Below are 14,356 nucleotides of genomic sequence, written 5' to 3'. Positions count from 1 at the left end.
TTAGTTGTTCATATATAATTACAACTCTATTTTTCTACATAATTTTTTTTTTGTTTCCAACATGTGGAATAGGTTATTTCGTTTAAATGAGTAGATGAGTTAATGTTGTTGTTTATTACGACGATGAAATTCGTGACATTGACCTTGGGGTCATTTTTCATCGAAGAACAAAATGCTATTGGCTTTCAACTCGAACATACAATTGTCGGAGTTCCATGCAAGAATTAGACGCATATTGATATTGGACCACCAATACTCAAGTTATATACAGATTTTGCAAACACAAATGATGGTGATCGGAGGTTGACATCTTTTCCAGTTCAAAAGGTCAAAATAGAAGAGAAAGTTGAGAGTCCAACGACATGGTTGTGTGGTGGGTTCATAGCTTTGTTAGAAAGTTCTCATTATGATACCTCAGAATCATCAATGGGAAGACACTCATCGATTTCAGCCCTAGAATTTAACTGTGGTAGATAGAATGTCCAGTAGTCGGTAACTGAAAATTCGACACCTCGGTACAACACTCAGTTAGTGGTTTTGATTTGAACTTCGGGAGGCTGATGTTTTACACCGAGAACACTTACAGGGGTATGGCACAAAGTTCCACCATGGGCAATCCAACAACTATACAAAAAAGGATGATGTACTTCCTACAACCTCTACCGGTGAAGGGACATCCAACCTTAGACATGCAAGAGGGATGAATTGAAGAGGGCATTGAATTCAATGATAATCCAATGTAGGAGTCTGGGCCGGATGGTTCAAAAATTACATTATTTTTTAAACCATCCCTGGTTCCAACTGAACTAGAAGATGGAGGTTCAAATGATGAAGAAGCTTCGCGGTTCAAGGCATATTCATTTCCGAACCACATGCATAATATGGACCTCTCAGCAAAAGGTGGGTTGGAGTTTGCAGAACTCCCGCATAGGTTACCAGGCCATGCTAGTTCTTTGTTGGACGTTGGTGATTTAGAAATGAATGAGTTTTCCTCTAAAGATGCTTTGGTCGCAGCAGTGAAACGGTACAACATAAAAAATAGAGTAAACTTCAATGTTGTTAAATTCTGATTAGAGAAATTCAAAATAAAATGCGCAGTTTAAGACAGTAGATGTCTATGGAAAATCGTGGCTTCTATGAAGAAAAAGACAGGGTTGTGGACCATAAAGATATATATCACTTCACATATGTATGTTGGCATAGATACTGATTCAAGACTGTCTGATATTTGTGGTATTGAATTCCTAATTTTAACGCACTTGTGTTGTTGCAGGTATTACATAGGATTGTCCGAAATTGGATTCGGAGATGATCGCAAACATAATATTACATAAGGTGAAAATGAGTTCTATGATTCCTGTGCCAATTTTAATTGAAAATATCTATAGCCAGTACAAATACACACTGTGATGCCGTAAGGCATGGATTGCAAAATAGAAGTCCTTAGACGATATGCATAATGGGTGGGACACATCGTACAATGATTTGTGGCAGTAGTGTCAGGTACTGGATCAGTACGTACAAGGTTGTGTAACTGATCTGCAAATGGAGTTTGTGTAACCAACAATCAGTTGGTCCATAGATGTCGAGCGTTCCATAATTTTTTCTAGACTTTCGAGCAATGTCAAGAAGTATTCTGGAACTGTAAGCTATTTGTACAAATCAACGACACCTTTATGTACAAAAGATATAAACATTGGTTGTTGGCTGTAGCATAGGATGGTAATCAGAAAATCCTGCCAATAGCCTTTTCAATAACAATAGGAGAAAAGACAAATGTTAAGATTTCTTCCTATCTAGGTAGATGAAGCATGTTGTCCCTTAACCCGATATATGCGTCACCTCTTACAAAGGACCCAGAATACTAGTCACACCATAAGTATTGTATAAGAAATGTGGTAGTGAACTACCACAGACAACACAAGTCTGAAACTCAGCGAGTACAAGTGATTAACATGGGTTTGTATACGCCACTATTTCAATTGTTCGATATTTAATTGCTTGCCAGATGTTGGGATTAAGAGATAAACTATTTACTTTCCTCGACAGGGTACGAGCTCATCAAACACCATTTCCATGAAATGTTAGAAAACTTGCGAGCTATCAATGATTGCAGTGCGAAATACCTTATTAACATACGCTATGACCACTGGGCACAATCATATGACGGGGGTCTACGATACGGGCACATGACAACAAACTTGGTGGAATGCATCAATTTTGTGTTGAAGAGAACTCATCATTTTTTGATAACCTCAGTTGTGAAAGAAATATATTTTTACTTGGCAACACTATTTTTAAAGTGAGCAGAAAAATATGTTAGATAGATGAAGGGTCACGTTTGGTGAGAGGACATTATGAAAAAAATTAGAGAGGCTATAGAACAAGCGAACTGTATGTATTCAGTGTGTCACCCACGCAAAAACCAATCATTTTAGGTTATAGAGTTCGATAGACCTGACCAAAGTATTGTAGGGGGAGCGTACCATGTAAACCTGATACGACAGACCTGTGACTGTGGGAGATTTGAAGCACTTCATTTTTCATGCGCTCATGCAATTGCAACATGTTCCTCAATATGTTTAGATCACATGAGCTTTGTGGATGAAGTGTATAAACCATAACACATGTATAATGTGTGGAAATATGAATTCCAAATGGTCTTAAATGAAAGTACGTGACTGCTGGTATCAAGCGCTCCATTTAATTTAGTACCCAAACCAAAAGGTTTATCGAAATCTACTCAGATACATGACAACATGGATATTCGAGAGAGAAAAAACCAACCAAGGTTATACGATTATTATAGGAACTTAGGGCATACAAGGCCATCATGTCCATACTTGGAGGATACTATGAGGAAAAGACTGTTGGAAAAACAGGTTTGGAAAACGCAGCGAAAAATAAATGTAGGAAAAATCCAGAGTTTAAATTGTTTTTCCAAAACAAGGTATTGATTGTGATATTTAAGATAATAAACACTTAATCAAAATTTTACCTTTTCGATTCGTTTAGGATGAGTGCTTCAACTGCGTAGTTTTCTCAGCTATCCTCAAGCTCACGTTTGTCGAGTGTGAACTTACTTCGAATCAGAAAATTTTTCACGAAAATTACCATTAGCAATTTCTCTAAACTTTTGGGTTAAGTTGTAAATCAGAAAAAAATCTCCAGAAATTTTCTAGAATAATCTCTTTAGAGAATTTTCTCTCTACAACTTTCTCTTGAATTCAAATGTGTGTAAATAATGACCCAATGCTCTCTTTATATAGGGAGAATTTAGATAGTTCAACTATGATTAAACTTAATCACTTTAATATTAAATTTAAACTAATATTTATCTTGATAAATATTTAGATTAAATTTAATATTAAGATAATCACTTTAATATTAAATTAATAAAATACTATTAAGATAAGTACTAAAATAAATTTAAAATTAAACTATTAAACTAATTTTATTTTTGAAATATTTAATCTAAATCAAATTCTCTAGTAGAGTTATAGTAAAAGTGTAACCCTTCCACTGTTCAACCACCAATAACCAATCACCGCCGGCCATCGGGACACCCCCGTCGCAACCACCAGCACTGCCATGCCTGGTGATGCAGGTCTGACACCCTTACAGCACCTCCCGATTCAGCTGCTAGTGGTTCGATCCAGGTCAATGACGACGCGACTGGTCTAGTTTAACCACCGATTGAACCATCGACTCGATTTCACATACTGAGTCCGGTTCGACCAATTTTTGGGTCTTGGTCTCGATTTTGGGCTCCTAGACCCAACTTACGATCTTAGGTCCAATTTTCAAGTTCAACTATCCATTGGGCCAATTTTCTGACTTAAAAATTAACTTCCAAAAATATCATATTAATTTTAATTGATTTGATTAATTTTTCAAAAATCACTTAGATTTTCCAAATTAATTTTGTAAGAAAATTCTTTAATCAAATTTTCTAGTTGAACAATTTTTATGACCACCTAATTTAATTTCACATTGAATAAATCGACTCAATTAAATTATTCCTATAGTCGTAGAATTTTTTTCTGATTCAAATCCAGTTCTATCGAACTTTTGTTAAGCTAGTGGAAGGACCAATCGGACATTTACAATTAGGCTCTAGTGATTGCAATTATATCCAGAAGCATTGTTCTAATAATTCACAATTACTTAATCATGGAGTCAGTCCACAAGAAGTACCATGATTGAAAACTCCTTATTGTATCATCTTTACGATAGTAATTCATCCAACTACTTTGTCCAATGACCTCGTTATGTGTGTGTTACCCTCATATGATATCCTTAATTCCTTTGAGTTAAATTCCCTCACTCAATACAATCCTATTTTATCTCATTGTCACCATTGTGTCTTCTTAATAATTAATATGATCACTATCAATAAATAACTGTGATAAATTGCTCGTTAGAGAACGAACAACCCGTGGCCACGTTCCATATTTATCAATCCACATAATGCCAATGATAGGATATCATTAACTCTTTAATTGAGCTATGAATTCCACAGTTGCTAGTAAACCCATGCCATACACAAGTCATGTACCCAACATTCCGGCTATGAGCTCAAACATCTTTAGAGCATAAGCCACCACTTATATCAAAGCATATGAGTTGCATATAAATGGTCAGTAATTGACTCAAGATTTAGGTAAATCACATCATGAAAGTCACAAGTGAATTAATTCACAAATAGATTCAGAATTAATTCATCTTGGGTCCATTCTAATGTATCATTCTACCAATAAATACATATATGTCTCTACTCATGGAGTCAACTACTTTGATAGTCAAGACTACCTATCTCTCCAATTAGAATTGTAGACAACATAATAATCCTTCTAGGTATTTGAATCAAATGCTCACTTTAATTATTTTGCGGGATTACAAACTCATTTAGATTATCTACTGAAGTATGTTTTCTTTCTCGTAATGTAAACGCTCTTTACAATGCCACTTATCTTCAGTTTGAACTTTAGACAATCAATGAGCTAATATTTCCTTGTCACAATTTTGTTATGCATGCAAAATATAAAAAACATAAATACAAACGATATAATAGTGAAATGTGAAATTAAATTTATTTATTTATTCATCGTTTAAATAAATAGAAAACAATTACATGTCTACTACAATATGAACACATTTTCCAACAAATACCGCAACGAATTTATTAATTTTTTAACCACAATTTTTTTCATTCATTCTCAATTTTTTTTAATTTGTAAATATCGGTTTATTATACTATAGAGAACAATACAATACACAACTTTGTTTCATTTTTCTCGTGAAAAATGGATCTCTGTACAAATTTGCGATATCTGTATAGAATGACCAAATAAAACTTGGCTTACAATATAAAATGACAACAACAACCAGTTTCAATTGAAAAAAAATATTTATTTAAAAACATTTCATATCCAATATTCGTACAATTTTATCGACTAAAACTTAGTTAAACAATTAAGATTTACATGACAAGTAAAAAAAAAAATCACCACTGTCGTCGAGCAGAATGTGTGCCACAACAAGGTGGTCGTCAATTGCGAGACAAAATTCTTCTTCGTTCAAGTTGTAAACTTGGTTCTTCTTCTTCGTCATCTTCGTCTTCATCGTCACCTTCACCCTCGGGTACATATCGCGGTTCCGGCCTCTCATCTTTTTTGCTTTCATCCATGGTTGATTGTGGTGTGCTCCTTGATTTCCATCATAACTCCACTGTTCTACTAACAGGTGGTTGCAAAGCTAGTTACGAAGATGGTCCCCCTTGGTAGAACAATGATCCCGGGGGTGTTTGCGACACTATCGATATATAAGTATATTGTGTCCCATACACCTATAGCAGAAAATACGAAATTCTTGTTGGTGCCGCAAACATAATTGACGTATACATCATTTTTTGATACGTCAGTGGCATCGACGTGTAATATGGTAGGGATAGATGTGGTGGTCCAAAAATAATACCTAGATACAGTGTAGAAACAGAGAAATATGGTGCTTGTGTAAAAAAAATAAGCTTAATGAAAGCACTAAAATAAGCCAATTCATACTAACCGGAGGGTGGTGGTGCGACCATCGGTGCCTTTTCTTACGTTGGTGTTGATGATGGACTCACCTTGATAGTTACTCTAGACCTTGGATTCATAGGTGCTCATTGTGGTCTTCTTGTATGATGTTGCCTACCCCTCGTCTCCTCCGATTGTAGATATGGCTTACCATGGTGTCTAAACCATATCATGTACTCCGGATGGCAGGCTAATTCCCGAGCGATAATAGATCCACAATTAGGTATAAAGTCGAACCTATGGTTCCATATGTTGATATATTGTCCATGGAATTTAACCCAATTTTCATTAGTTCTCCCTCGCTAGTCGATATTATACAGATCTTTGATGTTTGGGGTGCCGATAGAATCGTTTGCCTAAACCTGAACTGCCACGTAACTCTATCAGATTCGTACATCTCTACTGTAGAGTACACTACCAATGACACATTTATGTGCCAGATATTGGGATTCACTAAGAATTCAGACAGGATGCATGCTTGAATTCTCAAATCGGAGTATGACACATTTATGTTCCATATAAGTATATTGTGTCCCATACACCTATGGCAGAAAATACGAAATTCTTATTTGTGCCGCAAACATGATTGATGTATACATCATTGTTTAATACGTCAGTGGCATCGATGTGTAATATGGTAGGGATAGATGTGGTGGTCCAAAAATAATACCTAGATACAGTGTAGAAACAGAGAAATATGGTGCTTGTGTAAAAAAAAATGGGCTTAATGAAAGCATTAAAATAAGTCAAGTCATACTAACCGGAGGGTGGTGGTGCAGCCATCGGTGCCTCTTCTTACGTTGGTGTTGATGATGGACTCACCTTGACAGTTGCTCTAAACATTGGATTCGTTGGTGCTCATTGTGGTCTCCTTGTATGACGTTGCCTACCCCTCGCCTCCTCCGATTGTAGATATGGCTTACCATGGTGTCTAAACCATATCATGTACTGCGGATGGCAGGCTAATTCCCGAGCGATAATGAATTCGCAATTAGGTATAAAGTCGAACCTATGGTTCCATATGTTGATATATTGTGCATGGAATGCAACCCAATTTTCTTTAGTTCTCCTTCGCTAGTCGATATTATGCAGATCTTTGATGTATTGGGGTGCCAACAGAATCGTTTGCCTAAACTTGAACTGCCACGTAACTCTATCAGATCTGTACATCTCCACCGTAGCGTACACTACCAAAGACACATTTATGTGCCAGATATTGGGATTCACTAAGAATTCAGACATGATGCATGCTTGAATTCTCAAATCGGAGTATGACATCCATTCAAACTATAGTACAATAATAATTTTAATTATATATTTACTATTTATTTTTAAATCAACTATGTTAATATTATATAATTGAAATTTTAAAAATTCATACCTCCGTTTCCAATCATTGATCTAAGAGTACTCGTATATCTTTAAGCTCCTCTGGTAGTCCCACGTAACTCCGCCCATGGTTCCACCTATTCAAATAATATGCTAATACAAAATTTTAAAATTTTAATTATAGATGGTATATTATCAAATGAATTTTACCTTATTATGAGTGGGAATGTATAAGGGTAGTCAACTTGATGACTTAAAAAAGGCAACTGATACCGTGCCATGATTGCAGGAGTAGTATGCAACTACTGATTTTAATTTTAATTTCTATGGTTGCATCGCCCGACACATCTCCCAGTACAATGTCGCCAAAATGGCTGACCCTCAACTGAGTCGGCCTACTTCTCTAAAGTCCATGAGTTTAGCAGCCACCTTAAATGGATAAGATTTCGCGATTTATCAAGCATTATGAGACTTCCAATAATCATAAGGATGTACGTTTAAGCCTGTTATTCTCCTTCAATGTTACTTGATTCCGCATTTAGCATGACAAAATTTCTTTTCAACCAATCGACCTTCGAAAATCGTGTCCAAAACCTTCCCTAAAAGTTGCTCGCATACATCTCTCTAATTGACAGCGACAATTGACCCAGTCACTACCAACCCATCCACTGATAACCTAAGCTGTAACTATGCGTTCTCGAGTGTAATTGTACACTCGCCGTATGGAAGATGAAGTGTATGTTTCGGGTCTCCATCTTTCCACAAATGTACTTACAAGTGTGGGGTCCAATTTACACCCTAACCATACGAGTCACGTGAATAAATCTCTTATCTCTCAAGTATGGTTCGATTAAAGATGATGGAGGAGCGGATAGATTGCAAATATATGTCTCCAAAATTTGATCTTTTGGCTAATTATAAAAAAAACATACAAAAACTTAAATTTTAATATAACAACTTAATAAATAAATTAAACTTGATTAAAAATAATAGAAATAATTTATTACCATTTACAATTGAACAATGAAATGTACTTGCCATTTAAACGAATAAGAGAATTTATATAATTTTAATAAATATAAATAAAAATCGTAATACAAAATTAATTAAAAAAAACTTAAGACAATTTTAATAAAAAATAAAAATGAACTGAGAGAATTGAGTGAAAATTAAGAAAGAATTTAGAGGGAATTGAAAATGGACTGAGAGAGTTGAGAGTGAACTGAAAAAGTGAAAAAATTTGGGGTTTAAATAGGAAAAAAAGTTAACATTAGGAGAGGAGCTGTTGGAATTCAATCATTGTGAAGTAGCTGTTAAGGAAAACGCGTTGGACGCGTTGTGCTGACTAAATAGAAAATCGTGTCAAGTTGAAAGCATTTTCCTACCAAATCTGCTAAAAACGCGTCCAGTTTAACTTAATGCTTTTTTCTTCTCTTTTCAAAATCTGCCTAATCCGATAAATTTCGAAAAATTAGACTAATTTGATAATTTTAGTTAAAATTAACATTTTAGATAATTCACTCAATATTTAAATTGAGTATAATTTTAAATGAACAGTACAATACATTTAACTTATTTTCTATCTTATGCTATAATATCTAATTTCATAGTCACTATTATTTTACATTAATTATAAGAATATACATCACCATCTAAACGCAATTCATTTGAAAATTGAAAAAGGCAAAGATTTTAATCGAAAATTATTGTTTCCCACTTCAATGCTAGGTGTACGGATGTCACGTATTTCAACACCCATTAAAACTTATATTAAGCAATTATTTATAATATAAAATTTCTCAAATCGAAAAACTCAATTTACAAAATGTTCCTGTTACAGTGGGTCAGCTCCAGTAAGTGTGATCAGAAGTGTCAGATCAATAATTACATGGTGAGTGGTGAGTTTACTTTCTCACCAACTTCATCCACCAACAGGGAATAGGGCTTTTAACCTCCCTTTAAAACCAAAATACAACCTCTCTCCGCGTCTCAGATCTGGACACGGTGCTTGCTGTCTCACATGACATGCTAATGATGCTGGACAGTTCATTTCGTTGTTGTTATGTTATAGGTACCAACACCAACGCCAACACCAAATGCCTAGGAGAACTCACAATCAAGGAAAATTTGGAAAACATTGACAACCAAGGTGGAGAAGAAAAATGTAATGTTGTGTCTACAAATTATTCAAATCATTACCTGTATACATTACCATATATATTAGCAGAACAATACAAATGAAATAAAAAAGACAATACAAATAAAATATTAAGTTATTATATATTTAGGGGAAAAAATAGTTCTCAAAAAAGCTGAAGAAACAACACGCAGGTTAACATGCCATCTACTCATGGTTGCACCTGAAGATTTTGAATTACAACTCAATGTCGTGCAAAAGCAGTTCTTTAGTAGTAGGGAATAACTGGCGGAGGAGGAGATGCGTATGATACTCCTCTAATTGGTGGAAGTGGCGTATTTTCAAATGAGGGTGGCGGTGGAGAAGGAGATGGTGGTGGCGGTGGGAATGTATACGCATAGTGGGTTGGTGGGGGTGGGGGTGGGAGAGAAGGGTTTTGATGTTGTGGGGATGGTGGGTAATGCCATTGTTGTTTAGGAGGTGGGGATGGTTTTGAATAGTGATGACCAGGTGCTGGTGCGTATGGTGAAGGGGTTGAATGTTGGCTTGGTGGTGGTGGTGCTGATACGGGAGTTGTACACTCTGGTGGGGGTGGAGGAGGAGGTATAGGATGACATGACTCCTTGGGTGGTGGATGAAACTCTACTGGTGGAGGTGGAGATTGAGTCCCCGCATGCTCATGAGATGGTGGTGGAGGTGGACTTGCTTGCTGCCCTCTTGACGGATAAGGAGGTGGAAAATACTGAACTTGAGGTGGCGGCGGTGGAGGCGATGAATGACTAGGCGTGGGAACATAATGAACAGATGGGGGAGGAGGAGGTGCATAATGGGTACTTGGTGATATACTCTTTGTTGGTGGTGGCGGCGAAGGTGTGTTGTAGTAATGGTTTGGTGATTGTGGTGGTGGTGGTGGTGGTGGATTATTATAGTAATGGCCTGATGGAGTTGGAGGTGGTTGCTCCATTGGTGGTGAGGGTGGTGTATTGTGGTAATGGCTTGATGGTGGAGCGTTGGAGTAACGGTTTGGTGGTGGTGGTGCACTATAGTAATGGCCTGATGGGGATGGTGCAGGTGGTTGTACCATTGGTGGTGGAGGTGGAGATTGTATGGGCTCGTAGTGAACAGGCGGAGGTGGCGGTGGAAGATGCGTCTTTGGTGACACTCTTTGAGTCGGAGGTGGTGGAGTTAAAGAGTGAGAGTAATTCGGTGGTGGTGGCGACGGTGGGGAATGGAAAGGAGGCATTGGTGAAGAGTGGGATGACGGTGGTGGTGGAGGATGTGATCTAGTGGAAGGCGAAGACTTCGAAGAAGGTGGGGGAGGGGATTTCGTAAAGGACTTTGGTGAACTGGATTGACGCGGCGTTGGAGGCCTAGGAGCATGCCTCCTTTTCGGCGATGGAGAGCTTCCACCACCACCGCCTGCTCCCCCTCCGCCGCCGGAACTTCCACCACCATTACATTTGAACTTGCTGCAGTCCACAGGGCGAGCAGCATCCGAAGAGCATTCCATGGAAGATCTCTGATCCTTCTTGCCAGGAATACAGTTCATGGTACCATTTGCGACCTCTGCCCCAGATATTGCAGGGCAGCTGGGTGGTCCTCCAGTGAAATAATTGAAAGAGTAGGTAAAGTTTTGCAAGCTGGAAAGCTGGCACACAGTGGACGGAATCACACCGGTGAAGCCATTGTGGGCAACATCCAGCTGCTCTAAGCTCTTCATGCTGCCAATAGTGGATGGCAAAGATCCCTGGAGATGATTGAAGCTGACATCGAAGACAGTAAGCTCCTTGAGCATCCCGATCTGTGGAGGTAAACATCCAGTAAGGTTGTCGTTCATGAGGATGATTTCATTTAGCGTTTTGCCCATCTTCCCTATGCTTGCAGGAATGCAACCTCGAAGATCGTTGTTGGCGAAGACCAGTACCGAAACGGGGGAGTTGCCAAGGTTCTCAGGAATACCAAATCTGAACCAGTTGTCGTTTAAGAAAAGCGCATCAAGTTCCTTGTCGAAAAGCTTGGATGGAACCGATCCTTCAAACTCATTGAACCGGAGATCCAAGTACTTGAGAGAAGGAAGGGAGAGAACCACATTAGGGAACTTGCCTACAAAACGATTGTTGCTCAAGTCAAGCTCATGAAGCAGCTTCATGCGGCGGAAGCTGGTTGGGACAACACCACAAAAACGGTTGGAGTTGAGGTGAAAGAGTGCAAGATCAGTGAGGCGGCCAAGCTCCGGAGGAAGATAACCAGCAATGTCGGCATGATTAAGGTCAATGCCGGCAACCACTCTGATTTTGGGGTTGGAAGGAGAGGGAGCACAGTAGATTCCCATATACGAGCAAACATCAGAGCCATTCCAGTTGGCAGTGAAGTTAAAGGGGTCCGAAAATATGGCAGACTTCCAAGCTTGCAAAGCAATGTAGGCTTCACGAAGCCTTGGGTTCTCAAACCGTAGGTTTGGATCTACCTCATCGGCTGCCGAGCAGATCTGCGAGAAAAATGAAGTAGTAACAAGCAAGAAACCCAGAAGAAAGAAGCGGGGAGAGGGAGGAGACATTTGCAGATGAGATGGTTTGATTCACAACAGGAATGACAGAGAGTAAGTAGAAAAAAAAATAGTCACATGAAGATGTGTGATTGTGCCATATGTTATTGTCCTGAACTGAGCCACATGGTTTGCTTTATAAAGCATAATAATTATTTTTTTTAGCCTCGATTTTCACTTTTCCTTTCTGGGGTTATATTTTAGTTATTTAAAATAATATAAAAAGCTTTGAAAAGATGAATAATAAATTGATAACAGAGCAGCAGCAGCAGAGCTGATTTGAATTAGGATAAAAAAACACACTGCTTTGCCTTCGCAAATTGCATGTATCAATGAAAAAAAAAGAAGAAGAAAGAACATGATGACATGCTGGCACGTCTCATCAGATATCATTGGTAGATTTTTGTGTTTCTTTTCTTTTGTTTTATTTATGGGAAGAAGAAAGAAAACTGGACCCGCTGGCATTAGATTGGATTCTCCCATCCTTGCAAGCAATCAGCAATGCGCGTTGCAAGTGTCAACTGGTTTGGAATGGTGCGGGGCACATCTATACATAATTTTTATCAATACAAAAATTTGGCTAAATTAAACGTAGATGTCCGTTTTTTTTTAAATGGCTAGGTTGTTGTTTTAAGATTTAAAAAAATAGATTAATTTTGGAGATAATGTGTGAAAACCCATTTTTCCTAACATATCAGCAAAAAATCATTCAGTTGGACTAGATTTTTTGCCAATTGTGTAGAAGTGCGCTAAACTAGACACGTTTTTCATACTTTCTCTCCAAAATCAATTTGTTTCCCTAAATCATAAAAAAAATGATCTATTTGGCCAATTAAAGAAAAAAAAAGGCATACATGACTAATTTATCCCCAACATTTTTAATAAAAACATTATAAATTTTGGTATATGTTTTTTTTCTTGAGCATATCATATAACTTTCGTTTTTGACAATTTTCATTAAGTTATGACTTTTTTGTACAACTGTGATTTGAATCTAGGTTATCCTTAAAGAAGGTGTATATCTGACCAATAAGCCACAACTTGAGACTCTTCATTAATATATGATAACTTGACATAGTTTTTGTAACACCCTATACTCGGCCTGGTCGCCAAGCCCGAACATAAAGATACCATACCACCGTCAAATAATATACTCATAATAAATTGTCACATTTTTAAGAAATCATCCTCTTTAACAATGAGCTTATAAATTTTTAGTCAAACATATATCAATCATCATTAAAACATGCCAAACATACTTTAAATAAACTTATAATAATAATTGAACATGCGTTAGGCTCACTTAGCGAAATTTCAAAACTAACTACGTAGGTATCGATACTGGAGGTGAGGTATCAATAATTCTCTCAAGTGGTATCGGTACCGCTTGGAAAATTGGTACCAAAACTGCTTACTATTTCTCACTTAAAAACTCAAACCTCGAAAATCATCGATACCTCTGCCAAAGTATTGATATTTCTACCCCGAGTATCGATACTCATGATAGGGTATCGATATCAATTTACAATTTTAACTTCCTGCATATTTCAAAGTCACAGAGGTATCGTTTTTACAACACGAATATCGATAACTCTACTTTAAACTAGAAAACTATAACACACATAAACATATAAGTCATTCCCACTTGTACTAATTCATCATGCTATCATATCATCAAATAAACATCAAAAAGACTATAATCACAGTTTCAAACATCGAGAATAAGTCCGAGCAATAATCAACATATCACCATTCAAACCTTTAAATCCTAATAACAAATAAGCTATGGAAACATCCAAAATATCATGGAAAAATTCATGCAACAATTCTACCATATTGCTTTTATTTCCCCAAAACATAAACAAATTAATAACACCTTCGAAATAAAGCTAACGTCTTGCTTGGATCACCCATCGAAACCATACCGTTCACACCGGCACTTAACTACTTTGCAAGGGTTTTAAAAAAGGAGTGGGTGAGCTTAACAAGCTCAATGAATGCTCAGAATAACCACAATGCAAACAATTCATCAAGCATAAAAGAAACAACCATATAATATAACCTCAATAGTTTCAACTCTAGTGTCATATTATACTTACTCGTGCATTATTACTAGTTTTTTTTACATGGTAAACATATTCACTTTAAAGCAAACATCACATTACACATATATTCACATAACATTTAAGCATTTATCACAATACTCATATAATTACATAACTTTCAAGCACATATCGCAATACTTATATAATCACATAACATTCAAGC

At 37.0% G+C, this 14,356-nt stretch overlaps 1 protein-coding gene and 1 long non-coding RNA gene across 2 annotated transcripts; both read right to left on the bottom strand.

Moving 5' to 3' along the window:
* Positions 1-5,391: 5,391 nt before the first annotated feature.
* Positions 5,392-6,199, bottom strand: LOC128291690 (uncharacterized). The gene is made up of 2 exons (XR_008281510.1): positions 6,067-6,199; positions 5,392-5,848 (listed from the first exon to the last, which is right to left on the bottom strand). It is a non-coding gene; the product is annotated as an uncharacterized LOC128291690 (long non-coding RNA).
* Positions 6,200-9,589: 3,390 nt separating this feature from the next.
* Positions 9,590-12,496, bottom strand: LOC108460619 (leucine-rich repeat extensin-like protein 2). Its single transcript, XM_053027009.1, has one exon. The coding sequence runs from the start codon at positions 12,098-12,100 to the stop codon at positions 9,812-9,814; it is 2,289 nt and encodes a 762-aa protein (XP_052882969.1). The 5' UTR covers positions 12,101-12,496; the 3' UTR covers positions 9,590-9,811.
* Between the last annotated feature and the right edge of the window lie 1,860 nt (positions 12,497-14,356).

This window comes from Gossypium arboreum, chromosome 4, assembly GCF_025698485.1.
Source record: "Gossypium arboreum isolate Shixiya-1 chromosome 4, ASM2569848v2, whole genome shotgun sequence".
NCBI lineage: Eukaryota > Viridiplantae > Streptophyta > Magnoliopsida > Malvales > Malvaceae > Gossypium > Gossypium arboreum.
The sequence above is the reverse complement of the archived record's forward strand: the minus strand, read 5'-3'. Positions and strand labels throughout refer to the sequence as shown.

Coding starts and splice junctions, on each gene's coding strand:
- LOC108460619 (XM_053027009.1), bottom strand. CDS start 12,100: ATGTCTCCTCCCTCTCCCCGCTTCTTTCTTCTGGGTTTCTTGCTTGTT.